The 25,418-nt window shown below is 49.8% G+C and overlaps 1 protein-coding gene across 10 annotated transcripts; it reads right to left on the bottom strand.

The window, feature by feature from the left end:
- Positions 1-500: 500 nt before the first annotated feature.
- ARHGAP17 (Rho GTPase activating protein 17) lies at positions 501-24,155 on the bottom strand. 10 transcript variants are annotated; one of them, XM_039731889.1, is made up of 21 exons: positions 24,061-24,155; positions 20,519-20,623; positions 19,327-19,403; positions 18,141-18,252; positions 17,868-17,944; positions 17,084-17,195; positions 16,396-16,464; positions 16,164-16,245; positions 13,962-14,089; positions 13,471-13,582; positions 12,863-12,944; positions 12,358-12,438; positions 11,610-11,723; positions 11,157-11,248; positions 10,871-11,027; positions 8,953-9,177; positions 7,300-7,463; positions 6,040-6,663; positions 5,116-5,139; positions 2,883-2,927; positions 1,327-1,545 (listed from the first exon to the last, which is right to left on the bottom strand). In XM_039731889.1, the coding sequence occupies exons 3-19, from the start codon at positions 19,368-19,370 to the stop codon at positions 5,117-5,119; spliced, it is 2,298 nt and encodes a 765-aa protein (XP_039587823.1). In that variant the 5' UTR covers positions 19,371-19,403; positions 20,519-20,623; positions 24,061-24,155; the 3' UTR covers positions 1,327-1,545; positions 2,883-2,927; position 5,116. The 10 variants fall into 10 exon arrangements, 9 of the variants coding, with proteins under 9 accessions (XP_039587818.1, XP_039587827.1, XP_039587823.1 ...); XM_039731890.1 differs by having other exon boundaries at positions 1,340-1,469; XR_005630175.1 differs by lacking the exons at positions 2,883-2,927; positions 5,116-5,139 and adding an exon at positions 501-863 and having other exon boundaries at positions 995-1,469.
- Between the last annotated feature and the right edge of the window lie 1,263 nt (positions 24,156-25,418).

Here is a 25,418-nt window from a genome sequence, read left to right as displayed (position 1 = left end):
TGGGAGCAAAGCTGACCCTGCAGAGCCTGCTGCCCTCCCCAGCCTGCTGGGGCTCCCCAGAATTCACTGAACACTGCAGGGTCAGAGCAAAGCTCACCCCAGAGCTGCCAGCACTCCATGTGCAGGCAGTGACAGCAGGCAGGAGCACCTGGGCACCTGCAGCAGCTCACAGAGTCAGGAAATCCTCTTGTTAAAGCACACAAAGGGAATTGGCACTGGGGGATCCTTCCTGAGCCTGTGAAACGCTGCTGGAAACCTGGGGGAGAGAGGCACTGACAGTCTGGGGGATAAACATCAAAATCAGGCACAGGATGGAGTCTGTGGCTCTTCAAACTGAACTCAGAGTCACAAAGATTTGTTACACAGGAAGGTCTCAGTGCTCCCACTGAAGTCCTTAAGGGAAAACCACGCTGAGCAGCCAGTGACTCCAAGCTACAGTCCAGGGGATCACTGTGACATTCAGGACCCAGTGGAAGCAACAAAACTAGAATAAAGATGCCTTAAGTTGACAAAAAACAATCTTTAATTTTATAAATGTTCACTCAACTTCTGAATCCAAACAGCTGTTTCAAAGTTCTTTCAAAATTCAACCGTTTTCAACAAAAGCACAAACCCCATTTCCACGGTTTCCTCGTGAAACAGTTGCCAGTTGCACATGAACAAAGCAGGTTAATACAAGTAACTATGAAATCAGGGTAAGTACTGATCCTAAGTAGCAATGAAATGATTAAAGAGACAGAAGTTCCTCCTACAGCACGACAGTCCTTCGAGGCACTGGATGCATCCACAGTTCCACAGGTGACTGAGAACCAGCAGTCACCACCAGCACTGGGGCAGGGCTTGCTTCATGGCCTGGGGGGAATCTGCAGCAAATCCGAGAGGGAATGTCCCTTGGGAGGCAGCTCCTGGGACGGGCTAAGAACTACAAGAACCTCTAACCGTGCCGTGGCAAGGATTATTTCCGTAATACAGACATGCACTTTAAATAACTAACCTTCTTATTCTTTTGGAATTTCTGCTACCACCACCTGTAGCAGCACTGACCACGCTTCCTAGGCGAGTTCCTGCAGGAATTCATTCCTTCCATCCAAGAGTTTGAAAACCGTTGTCCAGACCCAGATCATTAAACTTCTTCTGAGGGCGAAACCGGAGCGCGGCCAAAGGTTGGGCTCGGTTTCCTGAGAGGTCTCCTCCAACCTCGGCCACCCTGGAGCTCAGTGTCCCCACGCGGCCCCAGGGCCAGCTCTGCCCGGCCGTGGCACGCTGCAGAAGAAGCCTTTCCCTGTCAGGTCTGTGGTTTTCCCCCCGGAGAGGAGCCAGGGAAGCCGGAGCGCCGCGTCACAGCGCCGTGCTCTCCGTGTCATTGTCAATGTCCAGCAGCAGGTGGTTGTGCAGCTCTCTGCCCGCCAGCTCTGCAGCAAGCTCTGGAGGAGGGTTTGCAAGTGGCTCTGGAATACTGGAATTAGAGTCTGCACAAAAAGGGAACAGCAAGTTTAGCAGCCGGGCCAGGGCCAGCTCACTCAGTCGGGGGGTCCTGGGCATCTCCTTAGACAGAGAAGGGAAAGCAGAGATCAACAAAGGCTCTGGGCACAGAGCTGGCCCCGTGGGCACACAGGGCTGAGCCCAGCTGGGCACCTGGGACTGCTCCTCCTACAGCCCCTGGGCCAGGCCTGGGCAGAGGAACAGAAACCCTCTTCTTCCTGAGGGAGGGAGGACACCGAGCCTGACTTCGGCTCAGATCCCTCAGTGCCCCTGGAGAGCTACTCTGGACTTTCATGTCAAACACTCAGCAAAATGATCTGGCACCTAAATCATCCAGCAGGGAACACCACCCGTGACTCTGAGAAGCAGCAGGAACAAGGATGGTGTCACAAGTTATGTACACCAAGTGCAGATTAAACCTCTCTCCTGTGTACACAGGGCATGTCATGGTCTTTGCCTCTTCTGAGGAGAGGATTTTGTTCAAACCAAGGTGTCAAAAAAGGATCTCTGCTGCATCTCTGGTGACTGACTGCCCTGGCAGCTAGAATTATCAGACCAGAAAAATCCCTAGCAGCTCAAAGAAAGGTAACTGAAAATCTTGTCAAGATTTTGGAAAGCTGATTTACAATGTGCCATGACATCCCTTACTGCAGTCCAGCAGCTGCTCCACATAGGAAGTAATTTAGATCACTTAAATCAACAAAAAATCCAAATAAATGCCTTGTTTTCAAGCACAGGAGGTGCAGACAGGCATCCTAGAGAGACTGGGACTCATAACTCAAGCACAAAATCCTGGAGTTAACCCAGAAGTTACTGCAGAAAAGCTCAAGTTGGAGGTTTCTGAGCTAAATGACCTGGAAGAGGGGGAAGCAGCCCCTGAGTGCAGCCTGCCCTGCTCCTGAGCCTCCAGGCTGCAGGGATCTGGGACCCTGCACAGAGCAGCTGAACCCCACCCTGGCCTGGCACTGAGCACGAGCTTCAGCCCCAGGCCCCCAAATGGGCTGGAAGGCACCTTACACCCCACCCCACCCCAGGCTGGCACGGGCAGGGGCACCCCAGCAGCCTGAGCCCCTGCAGCAGCCCTCTGGGAGGCTGTGGCACCGGGGCAGCACTTGTGACACAGCACAGGGACACTGGTGCCAGCGGTGACAGCAGGAGGCTCTGCAGGGACACAGCAGCTCTGCGCTCCTGCACACGGCACAGCACAAGGGACAGTGGCCAGGGGACAGCAAGAGCTGCACATTCTGCTCTCCAGGGCTTAGTGGGTTAATGGGAGCAGCAGCAGCCCCTCTCTGGCCATGCCAGGGACACACGCAGCAGGGCACTGGGGGGTTAGTCGTTAGCACACACATCATTAGCAATTAGCAACAGTGTCGGCCAATCAGGGGCCTTTTCCTTACCATTGCACTTGCCAATACAGTTCCTACTGAATGCTGGTCAAACATCTGGATTATTTAATAAAACCTTTGATTAGAATATTCTAGGGCTTCTTACTTGAACACCCTAAATAGAATCAGAGGCATTACTAAAGCCCAGTACATGGACAAGGGAGCCAACAGTACAGGGGTCATGATGAGGATTGCTGGCACCTTAATTTTGTCCCCTCATTCCACTCGTTAAGGTTCAAATTAAAACCAGCAGCTGCACATTGTGAATTAGTGAGTCTGTAAGTGCTTTTATGTGCAGGTGTGAATATTAGAGCAGACACTCTTATGTGACAGGTGGTGGTGTTAATTCAGATTATTAATCCTTTAAAAACACACTGATCTGGAGAAGGTGGATGCTTTAGCATGGAGTGTACTGCTGCAGGTGAGCTTGAGAGTCACTTCAACCCCTCCCCAAGGGATTTTAGCTGAGCAGGCTGGATCTTCCAGGTCCCTTCACCAGTTTTGGAGAGAACCCTCCCTCAGCAGCTTTCCTGTGCCAGTTCTCCTGCGTGGCAGCTCCCATCCTGGTCACAGCACACACCTGGGCCACTCTGCTCTGCTTTGCAGCCCCTCTGGCAGGTGCTTGCTGTGGCCAATTCTCATGAAGAGCCCCGGCTGGATGCTAATTACAAGATCAGGATTTCTCCCATTGAACTGGGGTAAAACAAACCCTCCCTGCCTGCCACCATTGAAGCAATTTCCTCAGAACCAGGAAAACCCTAAAGTGAAAATAAATATGGTCAAACTATGGAACACTTGGAAATTTAGATTAAGTCTTTCCTGGAAGTTTGATTCACTAGCACAGCTGCTGCTGTTAACTCCACTGTGAAGTGCTGTCAGGATTCAGAGCCCAGCCCCACTTCTGACTTCAGCTTGGGAGTGAATTATCCTCCTATTTTAAATATAGTGACAAAAGTACAATCAGAAGTCAGTTGTTTTAAGAATCAAAGCTACTCTTCAGTTGCTTAAGCAGCTCATTTACTGCAGGATTCTTCATGGAACCCCAAAATGAGCAGGGACACCTCCCACCATCCCAGGTTCCTGGCCTTGGCCACCTCCAGGGATGCAGGGCAGCCCCCAGGCCACCTCCTTCTCCAATTCACAGAAACCCCAAACCTGAGTGATTTCCAGCCTGACTTCCAGCCTGCTTTCAGTGTCCTGTGCTGCTCTCCTCAGCAGGCAGCCCGAGTCCCCAGCTGTGGCAGGGCTCAGGAGCAGCAGCAGCAGCCAGGGCCCCCAGCCCAGCAGGGACACGAGTGGGGTGTGCAGGGGGGACTGAGCAGGCAGAGCCAGCAGGGAGCTGGCAGCCAGCGTGCCATGCTGCAGCTGCTCTTCTGCCAGGGTTTAGGCACATCAGCCTGGGTTTTGCCAGAAAAACTCCAAGTGGTTAAAGATAACTGCAAAGCTAAAGGGAGAGCTACACTAAAAGGTAACCACAAACCACCAAATTGTAGGAAAAATCATATTTCCCTGCACTGAAGAGAACAAACCTGCTGGAAAGGGGTCACCCATCACACCTGACTTGGGGACTAACTCTGGGGGCCTGGTGTGAAGTGTAATTCTCTCCAGGGACTTAAGGAATAACTGAAGGCTCACAGTCCCATTACAGCTGAGCAGCAGAGCCTCAAACCCTCCTGCTGGCAGAATGCTGTGGAGGGACGAGGTACAGAGCTGGCAGAGCTCAGTTCCTGCATGGGGATGAGCACACAGGGCTGGTACAGCTCAGTCCCTGCATGGGGATGAGGATAAAGGACTGGTAGAGCACAGTTCCTACAAGGGGGTGAGGACACAGGGCTGGCAGAGCTCAGTTCTATGGAGGGATGAGCACACAGGGCTGGTACAGCTCAGTCCCTATGTGGGGATGAGGACACAGGGCTGGCAGAGCTCAGTCCCTATGTGGGGATGAGGATACAGGGCTGGTACAGCTCAGTCCCTATGTGGGGATGAGGACACAGGGCTGGTACAGCTCAGTCCCTATGTGGGGATGAGCACACAGGGCTGGTACAGCTCAGTTCCTACGTGGGGATGAGGACACAGGGCTGGCAGAGCAGTTCCTATGTGGGGATGAGGACACAGGGCTGGCAGAACAGTTCCTATGGAGGGATGAGGACACAGGGCTGGCAGAGCACAGTTCCAAGCACACGTCTGAACTCAAGCTACAAACAGGAGCAGTTGAGCTGCACTTGCAGACTCTGTGAGTACAAACCTTATTCGCAGTAACCATCCCCACCTGTGAAGGCATTGGGGTAGAGCTGTTAGGCAACAGAATTGATACTCTGCATTCCAATACATTAGTCTAATTCTAGAGAAGCTGCAGTGTCATGGGAAAGTTCCAACCATTATTAATTATAAGTAGATTTAAAAGCATTAGTCTCCCACATTTACTATCTCTTCCTTCAGCATTTCCCAGAATAAGCAGTGACTCAGCAGGAAAACATTCCAAAATCTGCTGGTTTTGAATGGCCTCAACAACTACATTAAAAAAAAAAAAAGCTTTATTAAAGTAACATTATCCAAACCAAATTGGTAACTACAAGCTTCATGAAGTTTCTGTGAGAAGACAAAAGTTTCTCTTCACTTCATGGTTGTCTTAAAACCAGGATTGCACTTAAAATGTGAGGCTCTATAAATACTGACCTAAGACATACAGTTTAATAGAGGTGATTCCTCAGCTTCTGGATGTCCAATTGAAATGCACATCAGAAGGTTCTGTTCTCGTAAGGTAAAACACTCTCTGCATGTTTTGCGTACTAGAACACGTGTCAGTGACCACTGGTGCCCTTTTCTTATCTCAGTATGTGCTGAAATCCACCATCCCCGGCTACATCTTCTCCCTCCTCTAAATATTTGCTTTTTGGCAACAGATGTACAAGCAGAATTGACTGCCAAGACACTGGAGCTGCTGTCACAGCGCTAAACTTCCAAACAGAGAAAAAAAAACCAACAAAAGTTCATCTCCACTTGCCCCCAAACATTGTGCCCGAGGAACGGCGCCCTGGTGCGCAGGGCAGCCGGGTGGGCACTGACTGGAAACCAGCTCTTGGCCTGAGATTTGTGCCCCCCAGCTGCCCCCAGCCCCAGGCACTGGCTCTGCCCCCAGGGAGGCAGCAGCCCGGGGGGATGCACTCACCTGTGACGATTTTGGAGGCTGTTTGTGGTGGGTTTGCAGCCAGCCCGTCTGCGGAGGGCGGGTGCGGCGGAGGGGGCACGCTGGGTCTGTTCCTGGGCTTGGGCACGGGCCGGGGCCGGGGCAGGGTGCCCCCGTGGGGCAGGCAGGGCTCGGGGGGCACGGCCGGGGCGCTGCCCGGGTGCTTGCCCAGCGGGGGCGTGTCGGGAGGGGTCGGGGTCTGCGGCAGGGGCACAGAGGAGGAGGAGCAGGGCTGCTCCGGGCCCTGCTCGCCAGGAGAGGCTTGGCTGCTGCCAGGAGAGGCTTGGCTGCTGCCAGGAGATGCTTGGCTGCTGCCCTTGGGCTGCAGGGGAGGAGTTGCCTGCGCTGGGGGCTGCGGGGGTGGGTGGCTGGGGGCTTGGAGTGGGGACAGGCTGCTGGAGTATCTCCGAGGGGCAGAAACCTGGCAAGGGGAGGAGGTCTGGGCTGCTCCTTGGTTTGGGTGCTGGGCAGGAGGAGAAGAGCTTCTGGCAGGGGGTTTTGGAGAGACAGAAGGTGGCTGGGCAGCTGGGGAAGAGCTTTGGCTTCCTGGCTGCCCCGGGGGGGGGTTGGCTGGTTTGGGGGGGGCTGGCGCCGGCTTCTTCATGGCTGTGGAGAGAAGAGGGGAGATTCCAGCATCAGGGACAGGCAGTGACAGGACATGGGGAACGGCTCCCACTGCCACAGGACGGGGATAGATGGGATATTGGGCAGGAATTGCTCTCTGTGATGCTGGGGAACCCTGGCACAGGTGCCCAGAGCAGCTGTGGCTGCCCCTGGATCCCTGGCAGTGCCCAAGGCCAGGCTGGATGGAGCTTGGAGCACCCTGGGACAGTGGAAGGTGTCCCTGCCCATAGCAGAGGATGGAACAAGATGAGTTTTAAGGTACCTTCCAACCCAAACCATTTTGGAATTGTACGATTCCAAACCAAGCTCCCAAAGAAAAGAATTAGCAGCACAAAAAATCCCCAGCTACATTATCAAAATAAAGTGCTGCATTATCAAACACAAGCATTACTGATCAATAGCTTTTGAGAGTTTGTTAAACAGCACTGGTGACACTGTCACCATCCAGAGAGTCCAAAAGTCACAGCAGCTTTACAGCCAGGCCTTGGGGACAAGCCAACAGATTGAGCTGCTGAGTAAGGGCAGGGATGCTGCTGAAGTCATTCCAGCAGCATTCCTGCAGGGAATGCAGTCCATCAAGGCTTGGGACACAGCGGATGGAAAGCAAAGGACACACACCTCTCCTCAGGGCGTGGGGACTGGGCCCAGCAGCGCCCGGGGGCTGGCTGACAGAGAGCTGGGAGCTGCTGGGCACGGCCTGGCCCGGGGCAGGGCCCGCCGGGGCGCCGTTCCTCACCGGGGGAGGAGTGGCTGCACTCGCGCTCTCCTTGGGTTTCGAGGTGCTGCAAAGGAAAGAGCTCAGTTAGAGACGGGGTAACGTGCCTTGTGCGGCTCAGCTGCACTGCTCCCTCACAGACCGTGCTGGGGATCACATACAGGGAACAGTTTTCATGGAAGGCATTGCCAAGCCCTGGCACAGGTGCCCAGGGAAGTGTTACAAACACGTGGATGTGGCCCCTGAGGACGTGGCTCAGTGGTGGACGCTGGGGCAGTGCTGGGCTGCTGGGTGATGATGAGGATGAGCCAGCTGAGGTGGTTCTGGCAGTGTTCCCTCCTGTGGCCGTGCACCTGCAGCCTTCTCTCACTTCTTTGTATCTGGAGTCACCTGCAGCAATTTAGCCCTCAAAAGGACTGACTTTATTCACTTCCACTGGAAATGCAATCCCTGTTTCTCCAGATGCTGTTAACAACCTGTGAGTGCTTGCACAGAGGCTGTGCAGATTTTAAGTGCAACTTTCAGACACGACCCCCGAGGTTCATCTTCAGCTGCCTGTCACAAAAGCCATCTGTGGAGGAAATACTGGTGTGCAGGGGATTTCCAAACGAGCTGGTTTTGTAAATATGTCACCTGAGAACGAGCTTTGTGCACAGGAGCCAGTGCTGCACCAAGCCCCACGGTGGATCTCACCCTGAGGCTGACATCTGGGAGCACTGCAGGCTTCACACATGGTTTGTCACAGCTCAGAACACTGAGGAGCTGACAGCAAAGTGCTGCTTCCACCTCACAGCAGGAAGTCAGGCTGCTGCAACTAGCCTTGGAGTTCAGGGACACAAGCACAGAGCTTCAAGAGAAATTAAACAGCAAAGAGCCTGTGTACCTACTTGTCCTAAAGAAACTAATCCTGAAATGTGATAAACTGACTGCCTGATTTCTAGTAAGCAAGTCTGCTCATCACTAACACCTGCCACAGACAAATAAACAAAACAAGACATAACCAGATAACGAGTACAAGAAACAACAAACAAGACCAACAGGTTTCTGGTATTGCCACTGTAGGTTTTGCTCCTTCAGCAGCCAGCTGGTATCACCTGTGTGCACACCTCCAGAACATAACCTGGGAGGGTCAGTGTGGGCACTGGAAACAGAGTGTATTTTTCAGCATGATTTTTCTCCCAAGAATTCCAGAAGATGAGCTCCAGAATGAGACGAGCTCCAGATGAGATCACCCAGAAGATGAGCTCCAGAATGAGACGAGCTCCAGATGAGATCACCCAGAAGATGAGCTCCAGAACAGACAGAACTCTGTGTGTTTTATTAACAGATCAATTCCAGAACACCCAGAACCATGGATGCTCTTTTGTAAGACCAATTCAGTGTGTAATTTCAGAAGCCCAATTGTGGAGCCATACCCGTGGCAGGAGAGCTCCTGCAGGGCGCTGCTGCCCACACTGCCAGGGCACATGCCAGGGCACATGCCAGGGGGCACAGGTGGCACCAGGGGCTGCCGGAGCCGCTGCCAAGCCGCTGCCAGCGCAAGCCGTGCCTCTTACCTGGCATCCTCAGAGCCGGGAGGCTGGGGCTGCTCCGGGGGGGCAGCAGCGGGTGCGGGGGCAGCCCCGGGGCCGGGCTCAGCCCCGGCGGGCGGGCAGGGCTGCTCGGTGCCCGCGGGCTCGCCGGGCGGCAGCGGCGGCTGGAAGGCGGGCGACGTGAGCTTTCTGCTCACAGTGCCACAGCGCCGCGGCGTCGCGGGCAGCTCCAGCACCTTCACACCAAAGCTACAGAGAGAACAGAGAGTGAACACAGCAGGCGGCCACCCCGGCGCTGCTGCAGCAGGACCCTGGGTGTCCCACCCCAGACAAACCCACATGCAAAGCAGCGACGAGGAAAGCTCTGCTGGCTGCACCACAAACACCATGTTAGAGCCTCCACTGGCTGCACAACACCACGGTGTTAGAGCCACCACTGGCTGCACAACACCACGGTGTTAGAGCCACCACTGGCTGCACAACACCACGGCGTTAGAGCCACCACTGGCTGCACCACAAACACCATGGTGTTAGAGCCACCACTGGCTGCACAATACCAGCATGATTAGAGTGGCTGCAACAAGACCATGATGTTAAAGCCTCCAGTGTCTGCACAACACCATGGTGTTAGAGCTTCCAGTGGTTGCACAACACCATGGTGTTAGACCCACCACTGGCTGCCCAACACCAGCAATGTTAGAGCCTCCAGTGGCTGCCCAACACCAGCAAGGTTAGAGCTGCCAGTGGCTGCACAACACCATGATGTTAAAACCACTGGCTGTATAACACCAGCAATGTTAGAGCCTCCAGTGGCTGCCCAACACCAGCAAGGTTAGAGGTTACAGCACATCCCAAGGGCTGCCTCGCTGGAGCCTCCAGTGGCTGCCCAACACCAGCAAGGTTAAGACATGCAACAGGACTTGGCTTATCCCCACAGAGGGATAAGCTCGACGCCAGTGAACAAACTACTCAATTACATTTGGAGACAAACACTGATGACAATGAGGTCAGAGCACTCGGAACCTCACATGTAAATACAGACATTTCCTTACATACCACGGTAGCTCCTCACTAAATGTGTTTTGCCACATGAATTTTGTTTCTATCACACACTAAGTTGCAGCAGAGATTCAAAAAAAGCTACTGGCTACAGGCTGTGATTTAGGGGCTGGAATGAGAGATCATTACAGTCCTCTCCAACCCAAATAATTCTATTTGTGTTTCAAGGAGAACAGTGGAGAAACAGACCACAACAGATTTTAGAATGCATACAGCACATTCTTTCTAGAAATTATTTTATTCTTGTTGTATTAAACACTGAATCTTGAACTGATTTTCTTCTTCCTCTGTGAGTGCTGACAAATTTGCATGTGGCTGCTCATAGCTAACAGGTAACAACACTTGCATCAACAGCTAAAAACAAGCACATCACTTGAATACTCATGATGAGTGATAAGAATGAACGTTACACTACATGTTATATGGGAAACAGCACGTTTTACTGGGAGTTTTTAGCATTCTACTGCTTGCTGTGGCAATACTGTACCATCATCACTCAGAAGTCTTATCATGAAGGCACCAGGTAACACCACCTCAGCTTATGGGCTTTGAAAGAGAAGCCATGGAATACCAGGAGTTAGAGACTGAGAGAGGCTACTGCAGACTCTTCAGTGATCTCAGACCACCCCCAGTCTGTACCAGGAGAATGGGGACTGGGAGCAGCAATATCTGCTGGGGATTTATCATGCATGGAGTGCAACTGGAAGGAAGTAACAGTACATTACCTCTGGGCCATCCTCAGGCTGCAGCAACAGGAAATAAATAACTATTGTTATTTAGAGCATTTCCATGAAATTCCTCTCCTGACACCAGTGAAGGTGTCTGACTAAAGCCTCACTGGAAGAGGGCTAAAATGGACCCCTAAAGTGAGAATTACACCTACCTGTCCTTCTTCAGCAAATCCCCTTCCATCACAGTCATGCTCAGAGGCCTCTTCCTCTCCAGGGTCCCACATTCATAGTCATTGCCAGTGTGTGACAAGTGATTGGAATTTACAGCAGGAACTGCCACAAACGCCCCAGACACATTGAAATCTTCATCTGAAGAGGGACAGACAGAATGCCTCCTTAGAGACACACACACACACATCCCAAGGGCTGCCTCGCTGCACAAGGCACCGAGGGTGACCTGAGGGCAGTGTGACACTGCTGGGCCGTGGCAGAACTCACCTCCAGGGAAGAACCAGTCTGCATGCTGAATGATGGGCTCAATAACTGCTACCACATGCACCGAGGTGGCTGCTGCCATTTCAGCAAGGGATCTGTGGGACAGATTTGAACAACACTTTACTCAGAGTTCCATCAAAGTAAGAAAATTAAAATCAATTCAGACTACCTAAATAACAACTTGGGCTAAGCATGATGGATCAGCTTCTCAGAATCAGAGAAAGAGCAACAGTGCTGGACTCCAGACCATTCAGTAACATTCAGAGCTTTTGGAAACACCCCTAAAACCCTCCTGCCTCACAGCACCTGGAGGCATGGGCTGGAAAAACACTTATAATATTTTTTAGGTAAACAGCCCATTGCTGTGAACTGCTAAATTCCTTGCTAAAGGATTTAAACCCATCAGTTCTACAGCTTCAGCCCTTTGTGCTTTGTAGCTTTCTCAAAAGAACTCACCCTTCATTCTTTGCCCACAACAAGTTGGGGCCCAAGACGATGGCGATGTTGCTCGGTGTCATTTTGTTAACGTCACTGTTCTGGGCAAGCTTGGCTAAAAATTTGATTAAATACCTTCAAAAAGGAAAGAAACAATTAAACAGCAGGAACCATGAGCGTTTCTTGTTGAAAGCAAGTAAATAAAAATTCAAGAGCTTGTACAGAGAGCTCCCAACACGGAAATGAGATGAGCAGCCTTCTTGCTTGGCAGCTGCCCAAAGCTTCTGCTCCTGACTCATGGAAGCTGAACTGGGGAGCAAAGAAAGCAGCTCCCATCTTAGCAAAACAGAACCACAGAAATATTATACTTCCAGAGAAAAATGCTTAACTTCAGCTAGTTTCATGTCCTGTAATGGAAATTCCATGCTTCTAGGAATCACCAGAGCTGGTTTTGTTCCGGTTCATTTCCAAAACACAAAACCAAAAGGGAAAATGAAATGTTTAAGATAGATCCAGGTGATTTCTAAGACTGGAAACTACAGCAAAGAGCAGAGCATGAGCCATAAGCAGAAAGGCTCTGTGCATCACTACCTCCTGACAGCCAACAGGGAATTAATCCAAGGACACCACCTATGCATGGCCACTGCTGCATGAAACAGGAGGTATTTTTATAAATCTCACTGAATTTGGCCAAGAACAGCACACCTGGACTAGAGTTTAGTTTAACTGGCTTTGGGGCACAGCTGAGCTAAGAGATGTTCACACCCACCTGAAGTTAACACGGTAATGCTCAGGTAATCTGTTACAAATCCTCCATAACTCCTGGAGCTTCTTATCCTGGTCCTGAATACTGAAAGGACAAAAAATGCCATGACATCTTACTTTCAGGGCAGGAATTAGTTGTTTCTGCAGTGACAAAGAGATGATGGTATCAACTTCCATTTCTGCCAAAGAAATGTTCTGTACTCAATAACCTGCATGTCAGATCCCTGAATTATCTCTACCTGCAACAAAACTGCTTGAGCATCAATACCGTGCAGCCAGCAGCCTGAAGCACCCCTAATAGTTACACAAAGTAGATATTTCACCACATTTTGTGCAGTTTTTATTAAGCTATTTATTGTTTAAAATAATTTGTTAAACGAAATGCCCGTTAGTGAAATAATAAATAACTGTGTGAGGTTGGTTGTTTCTTTTGAATTCATTTGTGAAGAATCAAATTTCACAGAAATATGCAGCATGATTTCCTCTCCAGGTACTTCTAGCATGCTTACTTTGCAGCTTGTGTCCACTCCTCATACAGGCTGTAGGTCATGAGAGGCTCTGGCAGCTCCCGCAAATAGGATTTCAAGGCACCTGCAATGCAGACAGGGACAGGTTGGCTCCTCAGCCACTGCTCTCACACTCCAGGGAAAATTCTGCCCTCACTTTGCAGTTTTATCTGTGCAATGTACCAGGGAAAGTGGCAAGACCTGCACAGTGGAGCTGCTCAGATCTCAGCACAAAGGGTCTGTCAGTAATTGGTGCAATTTGACAGAAACATGCTGTAAAACTCTGAATCATCTCTTCAGGACAAGGACTTCTTATAAAGATGTACTGCAGGTCTACACGTGGCTCTAACCTACCCTGACCATGTTAACACTCTTGCCATGAGAGATGTGACAGCTCGGCCATTGTGATCACCTGAATTTCACACACCATTGTCACAAATACAGCAGCTGTGATCAGCACAGGAACCTTACACTTATCTGTGTCAAACTGTGCAGTGAACTGTCCACTGACTGTCACCTCTCCCAGGCTAACTGTGGAGATCAGCCCCTGAACAGCACGAAGCTGTGTTGTGCCAATTTACACCTGGTTTGGTTCAGAACACTCCCAATACCTGCAACAGCGTGGGGATCTGAGTAAAACTCATCCAGCTGCGAAGTGGAACAGTCCAGGGCAGCTTTCAGCTTTTTTAACTTGGAGGCTCCAGCAGCAATCCTGAACAAGCCCTGCATCAGAGAAATAAAATGCATTGATTGGTAACCACACATTGGCACAAGCACGGCACAGCACCAGGTTTACAGCAGCCTCTTTCAGAACATTCCAGCTGTGGTGCCTTCCCCTGGCAGCAATGACCCAGCTGGCCCTGCACGTGCCCTGTCACTGCCACCTGACCATGGTTCAGCTCTTTCCCACCCTTGGCCCAGCCCTAATTTCACTGCATGTGCATCCACTTCCAAAACGCTTCACACAGTGCTGAGGTTGTTCTGTTGCAAAACATTTACCAACTACTAAATGGAGAAATTAGTTAAGCAACATATTAACAACCAGAGAGCAGCTGATGAGCCCCACTGGGCCCTGTCCCCCCTGTGATCTGGAGTCACCCACCTCCTCTCTCATCCCTGTTTCCAGCAGCATCATGACACAGGCTTCGATGGGAACCGCGACTTCCCGCCCGCTGCGCTTGAGATGCTCCTCCAGGGGAGTTCCAAAAGCTGGCTTTTCAGTCCATTTGTCTAAGTTGGAGAGTATCAGAACACTGAGCAGGACAGCACCAAACCCCTGAATTACAGCCCAGGCAGGAAGAGAGAAAAGCCTCTAGTGCAGCACAGAAATGTTCAGACTACAGCAGGAGTTTTACAGCCCTTGATTGGTAAAGTCCCTTGGATCATGAGCAAAGAGAAAATGAGGCTGCTGGTGGTCAAGAAAAAAATACTTCTGCATCTTTCTGGATGGAATATCACATACAAATTCTGTGTATAACTAGAATTATAAATAACAAACCTCAACAAGTGCCAGCACAAGGCTGCATGTTCCAGTAACACTGATTTGGCTCTGCAAGAACCCGTGAAGCAAATTTTGTCCAGACTGCATGACCTGAGCTGATTTTGGTTTTAACTGCATTTAAGGTGAATAAAAACTGAGCTGTTTTATTCCTTAAATTTGATCCCTTAAATCAGCAAATTACAATGGATGTTAACAGCCCCAGTGTATCACATCAGAACTACCATGGTAACAGCTCAGCACCATAATGTTCAAATTTCCAATTTGATTCTTCAACTCTTGTTTAACTCCAATTTGCACAAATTTCTCCAAATTGAATGTGAATTTCTTCTTTCCTACAATTTACGTTCTGACCCATTTCTGCTACTTTAACTGAAAAAATGCAGATGTAAAAGGTTATTGTTAGTACAGATGTGTTATTTCTTTTATGTGGAAAAGAGGCCAAGAAGGACAAAAACTTCAGAGGACTTCAAAGAGTGCTCTGAAGGCAAAGTGTTTCTGCAAAGGATTTAATTCCCCCTTTTTCTTTACAAAACCACATCAATCACCTCCCTTGCCTGGTTTTAGTCCCTCTCATTTGTTAACACACCATGAGATGCACATGGCATTTCCCAACCTCTGCAAATTACAGCAAGCATTAGGAAAAGAAACCTCAGCACTTGTTCAGAGCCCCAGCTCCCACCCCTGGCAGTGCCCAGGCCAGGCTGGACAGGGCTTGGGGCACCCTGGGACAGGGGAAGGTGTCCCTGCCATGGCAGGGGTGGCACTGGATGGGCTTTAGGGTCCCCTGAACCCAAACCTTTATGGGATTCTAATTTACACTGCACACAAGGTGAGAAATTCCCTACATTCAGCCACTTGGCCACCTTCTAGGGAGGCCAGTCTGTTCTGAAGCCTTTGCTGCTCAGCTGCTGTGTCCAAACTTTCCATGCAATAATAACAAATTTCAAGCAGCCATATCCCCAAAGAACCTTCTGCACAGCCCTGCTGATCCCTGCTGCTCACACAGAGTACAGACATCCCACACCATTTTCCACAACGCTCCTTCTGGTTTATCTATTGAATTGGTTCATCTTTTACAATTCATCAGCTGCAGATACCTGACCTTCCTCAGCTCTGACTGTATTTTCCCTCAGACTCTGTTCAACTATTGCTCCAAAGATTCAGGGACAGCACAGCCAATATTTTGGAGAGCAGTTTCCAAAACACACAGTGCATCTTCATCCCAAATCAGTGATACACCTGCAAGTCCCCTGACAGTGGAAGCTTAGCAGCAGCTCCAGTCTTCTTAGGGAAGAAATGAAGCTGTACAATTCAATTTTTTAACAGCTGATCATCAGCACAAAAACACAAAGTCTCAGTTTCCCTGCATGTAGTGCACACTGGGGAAGAGGACTGCACAAAATGAGGGGAAAAAAAATCAAACTCCTTAAAATCCATGGAGTTTTCCTGATAATCACCTCAAGAACCAAATCACAATGACACTTTCATTGGCCTGAAGAGCCAGCTGCGACTCAGCAAAAGGGCAAAAGGAAAACAGGTAAGCCAAATAGAAAAATCCTTCCTTTACCCTCCTGGATATCAGAGAGATCCTTAATTAATAATTTATTAGTGTGTTAAACATGGCTGGAGAACTCTGGAGAACAGGAAGATGGAATTATGCTCGGGAATGTAAAATTGTTAAGCAGATCAAAATGGCCTTATTAAATCAGTCTGCATGCAAGAGAGTCAAGATAGAGGAGGAGAATATTGTGCATAGGTGGCACAGGCAAGGAGAAGCATCAGCCAGAGCACAGGTTACTTTACCTTGATGGGCTTGAATTTCGGGTAGGACCTTTTCTATGACTGCTAATGCTTTTCTATGGTAATCTGCTTGTGCTTCTAATAACTGAGAACAGAAGCCACATTTTAAAAACAAAAAGAGCATTAGCTTCTGATGAGCACATAAGACAAGCCTAAAGGTTCAGCACACAAAAGGTCGTGTGTGAAGGCCGTGTGTGTGCCCAGCTGTGCTGCAGCAGGGCCGGGCAGCACTCACCGTCACGAAGCAGCGCGCGTACTCCCCCTCCTTGGACACGAAGCTGTACATGTCTGCAGCCAGCTGGTCCTGGGGAATGCAAGGCAGGACAGCACATTCACTCATCTCACACTGCACAGGCAGGTTCGTTGCGTTTATTTTGCCTAAGAAGCTGTAATGCACCTGCTCTGATCCAAGCAAAACGATTTCAGAATCGTAACTCTGGTTTATGCAGCAAAGCAGTGCCCCCCTCAGTCAAGGACACATTGCCATCCAGTCCAGTTATTTACAGCACTCCAAGACAAGTACTAATAAAAATGGTTTCAGTTCTCAATACTCAATGGAGCATTTGCTGCTGAGAAGTGAAAATGAATGTGAGCTGCTCAGAGCTGTCACAGGTCCTGGGGTGGCCCAGCTTCAGTCTCCTCCAGGTGCCTCCTGCTGCACAGCTGCCCCATGGCTTGGGGCACCCAGACACCCAGAGCATTCACTCATGGCCAGGACACAGCCAGCTCAGACTGAAACTGAAAATAATGTCCAACACCCAACTTAGAAACACCCTGGATGGAGTTCCTCATTGAACTAAAGCACTCCAGAGATCAGCTGGCATGAAAATGCCCCCAGGACAGACACTGTCACAGCCACATGATCGCAGCTGCAAACTGGGCAATCCATGGGAGCTGTGAAGGGACACTCCTCCTGTCCTTACCTTGCACTGCTCTACTTTATTTCCAGCTTCATCCATCTCTTCCTTAAGAGATTCTATTTTTGAAGGATGCACTTGGAAATTTGTTCCTGAAGTCTTGTGGGCTTGGTTGTACCTGGGGAAGAAAAGTTTCATGCTGTGAGACTCAATATTCAACATGAATCTGCATTTATGGCTCCCTTGGAATTGGTTTCTCTCTACAGGAAACAATCCCCACAGCTCCAGAGGTTTTCCAACAGAACCAAATGTTCCAAACACACCATTCCTGACATGCTGACACAATCCACCAGCAGGCATAAAAATCACCAGGGATCCTCTGTGTGCCCCATAACATGGGTGTAGAATATGCTGAAAAGGGCTCCACCAGTTCCCAGGGCAGTGGAAAACCATTCAAAGCTGAGCTGGACAGCCCAGGAGCCTCCCAGTGAGATGGCTCCAAGCAGGGCTGTGAAAGCACAGAGAGGTTCCTGCTCCCTCTTTAAGCTGAGAACTTCAGTGATTCCTTACTGAAGTTAAACACGTGCATGAACTGGAAACTGGATGAGTTTCCAACATCTTCCCAATTGTACACAGGCATGTAAGGACTCTGAAATCTTGATTCTGTTTGGATCTAGCAGTCATGGATCCTCCTCTGGTGGAGCTTAAATGTAAGTTTGTCTTTTTTCACCTCTTGCCTGCTCACAGCAGCATTTCAGGAGCAAGCACCAGAGCAGAGCAGGTGCCATGAGATGCCAACAAGGAGCTCACATGGACAGAAAAGCACCCAGTAACTACAGTGCTCTCCTACCTTCCCCTGGCAGAATCCCAGTCCAGCACCAGCTTTGCAAGCTGCTTCCTCTGCTTCTGAATGTTTGGGATCTCTGTCTGAAAGGAGAATTAGGGGCTTACATTCCATTTTAAACTGTGCATTGTAACAAGTTACACGCTGTAGGTTTCACACCCACTTTCCACCACTAACACAGGGCCCCTTAAAGCAGTTTTTTAACACCAGCCCTGAGATAAACCCCTGCTGCTCAGTTTATGCATCAGCCCAGACTCCTCTCAGGCTGAGCTGCCTCACCTCTGTCAGCAGGCACAGTGGGTCTATAACTTCTCTCTCAATCTGTACTTCATGCTGGGACAGCTCCATTGCCAGTTTGTTCTCTGCATCCCCACAGGTATCCAGCATTTTCCTGTAGGAATTACAGAAATTGTCATGGCAGTTACCACTGACTGAAGGCAGGGCAGGGCTTTGGAAAGCTCTAGAAAGCAAAGCATCCCTTCATGGCCTGAACCCAACTGCTCTGTGCTCTCTTGGAGAAATCTGGGACAGGAAAGTGTTGTTATTAAACCTTTTTCTTCTGAATTCCTGAGCCATGACAACACTTTGGAGGCTCTCAGACATCCAGGTGATTACAGCACCCTGAGGGCACAGAAGTCAGTATTTAATTCCAAGCCCATCCTTCCATCTCACAGATGCAAGAGGAATTGCTCAATGCAGTATTTAATTTTCTGCTAAGCCCCTTTAATGTGAAGGTTTTAACACCCTAATTCCCAGCAATCCCATCCCCAGCAGTCTCAGGCTCCAAACCCAAGGCTTGACCTTCATTTTATGCTTGTTATAAGGAAAACCCCTATTCTGCAAGATTTTTATCCAGGTTTAAATCTCCTGCAGTGGCTCAGAAATATGTTCTCAAAGGTTTCTGAGGTCATTCTACACTGTCTCCATAAGAATTCCCACCAGCAAAGGAAAACCCACTTGGCTCCAGGAATTCAGCACAGGGAGCTTTGTTTGTTTCAGCCACTTTCCTGTAAATTGTAAATAACCACTTTGCCAGGATAGATACATTTGGGCTACTTTGGACCTGGAGCCATTAATGCAAATTGACATTATTTTAAGTCATCAAGCCAAACCTGCAGAATGCAGTTTAAAATAAAAATGCACTTTAATTGCAGAATACACAACATTTTAAACTTCCAGTGGAGATGATAATTCTACCAACCCAGAAGGAAAAAAGCCATCTTAAAAGCTTTTATGACAGCAGAGCACCAGAATCCTCTGGAATGCAATTCAGCCTAAAACTTGTCCCCAAATCATTCCAGAAAAACTGCTTGCTCACAGTTTCTCCCTTTGGACTGCAGAAAGAATCTAGAAATATTCCGTTTTATTAGACTGAAACCAGCCTTTGTGCACCAGAGGCTCTGTTAGAGCCCTGCAGGCAATAAGAAGTCAGACAGCCAGTCGGGAAAGAAAGGCAAACACTTACCCCAGCAGAGTCTCATCACTCAGCTGGATGGATCCTTCCTGCATGTTCTGAGCCAGAGCTGTTAGAGGAAGTTTTTTCTGTGGAGCAGGAGGAACAGAGCTTTAGTGCTGCTCACTCTTTCCAGCCTCCCCAGCACATCCCCTCTCAGGTCCTGCTCCCCTTCCATATGGTTTCTATTACACAAACAGCTCCTTCTTGGACTCCAGGAAAATGCCAAGGCACTAAAAGTTTTGAGCACCAAGACTCCTGTTCTCAGACACTCTGAAAAGCACTTTTTTCTCAGTTTTAGCTGGAATGGCTGGCCCAAAGCACATCTCAACCACTGCCAAGGAGAGATAAACAGCTTCAAGCAGAGATTTAAGCACCCAGCTTGTCACCTTTCTCTCCTGCTCCCAGGTCTCTGTTACTCAATAAAAGGAAAGTGTGAATGTGAATTCCTTCTGGCTCTGATGCTTACAGAAAAGCTACAGACAGCTTTGCTAAGCAGGGCAGAATCAAACTTACAGAAAAGCATTTCCAGGCAGCTGGAGCTGCCAGGGTCCAAGGGCACCTCCAGATCTGAGAGCTGGGGCAGAGCTGCAGATTGTCCTCGCCAGCTGTGCCAGGAGAGCCCAGCAGGGACAAGAAGGGTCCTGGCACTGCTGAGCTGCTCCCAGCTGTGCTGGGATGGGGCTTCTCTGGGCTGGCACTGGGATTTCAGTGAAGTTTCACTGGGTTATTACTGGTTTCACTGGGTTATTACTGGTGTTTCACTGGGGTTTCACTGGTGTTTCACTGGGATGTCACTGGGGTTTCACTGGGGTGTCACTGGGGTGACACTGGTGTGTCACTGCAGTGTCACTGAAGTTTCCCTGGAGTGTCACAGGGATGTCACTGGAGTGTCACTGGTGTTTCACTGGTGTTTCCCTGGGGTGTTTTAGTGTTTTAGTGAAGTTTCACTGGGATTTCAGTGAAGTTTCACTGGAGTTTCACTGGGATATCACGTGGCATTGGGGTTTCAGTTAAGTTTCACTGGGATTTCAGTGAAGTTTCACTGGAGTTTCACTGGGATATCACTGGTGTTTCCCTGGTGTTTCCCTGGTGTTTCCCTGGTGTTTCCCTGGTGTTTCTCTAGATTTCACCAGTGCCAGCAGCGAGCTGCTGTGGCAGAGCCGTGGTGCCCTGGCTGCCCTGGCAGGGCAGCTGTACTCACGTGTCTCTTGTCAGGGTCAGTGCCATGCTGGCCCTGCAGACAGGCAATCAGCCTCTTCTGGGCCAGGTGGCACACGGACCTCACGGCGTCCAGGCGCCTCTCGATCTGCTCGGCCGGAGGGAGGGAGAGAAAACAACACAAAAACCAGAAGTTATTTCCCTGGCCTCAGCAGAAAACCTTCCCCCTGTGCCACAGCCGCTCTGGGCTGCAGATTTCTCAAATTCTCCAGCTTACAAGAAGTGCAGCTGCTTAGCAGAAGTGCCTGACAGCAGAAATGCTTGGGGGGAAACTGAAATTGGTTTTCTCTTCAGTGGCACAGAAATTCAGTCAGAGCTCATGGCACTGGAAAGTGGGAAAGGGAAAAAGCATTGCCCTGCTTGGCATCTCTGCAAAAGGGAACCAGGGTGGCACTGGGCATCTGAGATGAATGGCACATGCAGGTATGCAAGACACTAATTCAGAGAGGAAGCTGTGGGAAAACTCCTAATTTTCACTGTGACCTTGTGAAGCAGGTGCTGAAGACACCTCTGACAGCTCCTTCCCACTGCACAAACCTGCACTCCAAGCTCCTCCTGCGTGTCCTTCCCTGGCTGTTAAACACAAGGACAAAGCTCCCACATGCTGAGCAAAACAGAATTTCCAGGGAGAGACTACTGAGATTCAGATGGGATATGGAATGAAAAAATAGGAGTCAAAGCCCAAACAAGAGTTCTGTTTATCAGCATCTAATTCAAACAGGGCTTAATACACAGCCTGTGAATAGGACAAATATATACATGATAAACTGTTCTTTTAAGGGATTTTAAGCAAGGAATTTGGACTATTTTATTTCAAAGAACACCAAAAACAAACAAAGTGATGAGCAGTGGGACAGAACTGCTCATGGCACTGAGCTTTCTGTGCACAGCACCCAAAGAATGCTGTTTATCTGCATTTTGATGACTCACCAAGAATAACAGGAGGCCCTTTGGAATGGATTCTATTTAAAAAGCAAGGGAAAAAAAAAAGCAGATTTCATCTGTAGAAATAATCTGAACAGATTCCAGTTTTTGATACAGCTCTAAAATCACTTTTATTCTATTTTCAGGAGGGCAAAATGAACCCAAGTTGAAGTGCTCAAAACAATCAGTAAAAATCTGTTAGGGTAGAAAAAGCTGCAGAGAAACTGCCCAGAGATTGCTCTGAGAGCACAAGGCTCTGCCTTTTATCTACAGAGCACGGAGCAACAAATTCAAAATTGAGTCCAGGTGGGAAAAGTCCAAGAGGAGACCAATGAACAAGCAGGTATTGTTTGTGCTCTATTGTTGCAGCCAAGATTATTGACTTGTGTTATCTTCAAAATGCAATCCTGGAATGGTTTGGGGTGGAAGGGACCTCAGAGCCCACCCAGTGCCAGCCCTGCCATGGCAGGGACACCTTCCACTGTCCCAGGCTGCTCCCAGCACCATCCAGCCTGGCCTGGGCACTGCCAGGGATCCAGGGGCAGCCACAGCTGCTCTGGGCACCTGTGCCAGGGCTGCCCACCCTCACAGGGAGCAAACACCACCACACTCTCAGCCATCCTCTTGTTACAGAAGAACTCACTTCTGCAAGGTCAGGCAGTTAAAACCCCTAACACTGAGCAGGTTTTCCCACACCTGGGGCATGGTGACACCCTGGGGCACGGTGACACCCTGGGGCACAGTGACATCCTGGGGCCTGAAGTGCAGAGGGCACATGAGGGACAGGAGGAACATGACCCCACAGCTCCACAGTGCACCCTCTCCTCTCTGATCTGCTTTCTAGTGCAGAGATGTCAGGAACACCACAAGGGACATTAATTTCCTTCGAGCCACCTCTGAAGTGACAGTGTGACCCACAGGCAGGCTGTCTGTCCCCTCAGGCCATCCCCAGAGCACAGAACATCACACAGTTGCTTTATTATCTGCCACAGGGCCGTGCCAGAAAGCAGGGCTATTGTAAAGGCCTTTGAGCTCTGAATTACAGCCCTTGTCTTCAGATGAAACACACTGAACAGACACTTGAAATGGAGCACAACCCTTCAGCAAACAGAACAAAAAAAAGCTGTAACAATCCTGTGGCAAAGCTTGGGCTAAATATAAAAAAGCCCAACTGTGAAGCGTGTTTGTGAAGTGAGCAGCACCATGTTTCCAAACTCGTGGCTTAGATAAGAGCCTCCTGCCCCTGCTCAAGCCCCCAAGAGCAAACAAACAAGTGAGTAAATTCTTCCACTTGGGTGTAGCCAGGCTGCTCGGGGCCTGGGAAAGCCTTGCTTGCAAAATTTTTTTGGCAACAAGCAGCAGAGCTTTTGGCTTTCACTTCTTGTTACTATTCTGCAGCTAAGCAAGAAAGCAGCTGGGCCCTCGCAGGCCACCAAGGTGTTCAACATCCTCTGTGCCACTGGGCTGCACACCTCCTCAGAAGCTGAGAACACAACTGACAAGCTGGGGAGATGATATTTAGTTTAAATAAAGCCACCCCCTTACACTGGCACAGGTGCCCAGAGCAGCTGGGGCTGCCCCTGGGTCCCTGGCAGTGCCCAGGCCAGGCTGGACACTGGGGCTGGAGCACCTGGGACAGGGGAAGGTGTCCCTGCCATGGCAGGGTGGCACTGGGTGGGCTTTGGGGTCCCTCCACCCCAAGCCAGTCTGGGATTCTGTAATTCTGTGTATTTGTGCTGAATTCATGTCTGAGGGCTGACACACTCCCTCAGCTGCCTCCCGAGCCTGGAAGCTCTGAAGCAGAGGCACTTCCAGCATCTGCCTGAGCTCCCTGGGCCCTGAGCTCAGGCAGGCCGAGGTGCTTTGCAAGGAACCAGCAATGAGCACACACTCGACCCCAGGAGCAGCCAGCCTGCCTGCCCTCGCTGGTTTGTGCTCCTTCACAGAGAAACCAGAGGAAGACAGCTCCGTGGGACAAGCCTGCAGGCAAATCTGCTCCCTGGAATCAGTCACCCTTGTTAATGTGACAGCTGCAGCTTAAATTCCACCACGAAAGTCGTGTTTGATGAGATGATAAATCTGCACAAAGATGACAAGTCTGCAAACAAATGGATGTCAGCATGACAAATCTGAGAACAAGTATCACAGCTAAACAAGAAGCATTTGTACACTCACTTGAAGCAGTAACAGACTTCGTTAGTGAGCAGTTGGAATGATTTTTGTGCCACTTCTCTGAAGGCCCAGTTGATCTGCCCAGGTGGAAGCAGCGAGGACAGAAACCAGCTGTGCCCAGCAGGGTTTCTTCATCCTCCCCAGACACACTGGCACGTCCCCAGCACCAAAGGCTCCTGGGCTCAGCAGGCCTGCTCATCTCATTAAAATCAGGAAGGTTCCTCCTCCACTGCACCAAGCCATGTGACTGGACTCAGAAATAACTGAGTTTTTCTACTCAAAATGTACCATTTTTTTTCAGATGCTGAAAAATCCAGCGTTCCATCCCTGACACGTGCAGAATTTCTCCCCACACCAGGTTCTCCACAAACCTCAGAAGGCTCAGACATCACAGCATTAAAAAAACACATATGAAGCATGTTACAATACCTGCAACAGGTCTTCACTGAGTACCTCTGTTCTCTCAGCCCTAAGGGAGGAAAAAAGACATTGTCAGACAATTGGCATGTTCAGGGTCACTGAATTCCCAGGAAACCTGCTCAGTTGCAAGTTCTGGTGCTGTGAGTGCCACTGCTGCAAACAGCACCACGCTCAGCTGTCCCAGGGGCTGGGGAGCCCTGGGCCCTGCAGTGCCCAGCCTGCAGCACAGACCCACTGCACCGAGCTGCAGGGGCTGCTTCCAGCATCAAATAACCAAAATAACCCAAAGCACACCGCACCAACGCACCTGGGTGTAAAGGAATTCAGAGCCAGCAGGGGAGCCAGCACCAGCTCAGTGCTGGAGCACTGCAGAGCTTCATCCCCCGAGCAGCCTGAAGCTTCCCTCAGCCCTACACACACAGGCTTCACCAAAACCTGCCATCACCTCATCCTGCTGAGCTCCCAGCACTAAATCAGAGGCTTTGGTACCTGAGAAGCTCAGCAGAGGTGAATGTATTCCCAGGAAAAGCTGCCTTCCACAGCAACCCCTGGCTGCTCCCACACTCCTGCAGACTGCAGCCCCACTGCTGTCCCTGCACACCCCTCCACAGCCCCTGTCAGCCCAGCCTGCACACACTTTACATTGTCCAGTGTTGACACAGGTTTATTTGGTTTTGGCTCTAATGTGATTGAGTCTCCCTCTGCCAGGCCTATAAAATAAAGATAAATTCAGTTCCCTGCTCTCTGCTGCTCACCGTTACTGCACATCTACACCAGGGAGCCCTTGGAGGGACTCCAGCACACTCTTCCTGTTCTGAGAGTTTCCCCTGCTGCTGCCAGAGTCCCTCAGCTACCCCAGGCTTTATCAGACCCTGCAATCTGTCAAACAACCCACTGCAAACCCAGGCATGCACAGCAAGCTCCTGTTCCTGAGCAGCCCCCAGCAGCTGAACGTGCCAAAAGCCTCCAAGGACAAGATTCCCGCAGGTTTGGGTTGGTGCTTTTAAAGCATTTATTTGACTTCAATTTTACAGCACATTATCTGCTTCAACTAGTTGTGAACCATAAGGTGTTTAATAATTAAATGCCAGAATGAAGTAAAAGCTCAAAACCTCAGCCAGACTCAGACAAAAGCAGCTGAAATACTCTGACAGCACTGCAATATTTATTTGTTGAGGAAAACACAGACAAGATTGATAAACTTTTTTCCCACCCAAACAGAAATATTTCGTCTGACGGAAATTACATCCTGTGAGAGAGCAATTATTTATACTTATTACTTATATATATATTTATTTTTTATCCCTGCATAACCCACTTTGCTGCAACCACAACTGTGATTCAAACCCCCTCAAACATTAGAACAG

The sequence above is a fragment of the Passer montanus genome, unplaced genomic scaffold (assembly GCF_014805655.1).
Source record: "Passer montanus isolate IOZ18808 unplaced genomic scaffold, ASM1480565v1 scaffold8, whole genome shotgun sequence".
Taxonomy (NCBI): domain Eukaryota; kingdom Metazoa; phylum Chordata; class Aves; order Passeriformes; family Passeridae; genus Passer; species Passer montanus.
The sequence above is the reverse complement of the archived record's forward strand: the minus strand, read 5'-3'. Positions and strand labels throughout refer to the sequence as shown.

Bases quoted from the DNA above. Each gene is read 5' to 3' on its own strand.
- ARHGAP17 (XM_039731884.1), bottom strand. From the start codon at position 19,370: ATGCAGGAAGGATCCATCCAGCTGAGTGATGAGACTCTGCTGGG. The intron at 18,253-19,326 runs GTAAGTGTTTGC...TAATTCCTACAG, and splicing joins AGTGATGAGACTCTGCTGGG to GAAAATGCTGGATACCTGTG. The intron at 16,465-17,083 runs GTAAGGACAGGA...TGCATTCCCCAG, and splicing joins ATAAAGTAGAGCAGTGCAAG to GACCAGCTGGCTGCAGACAT.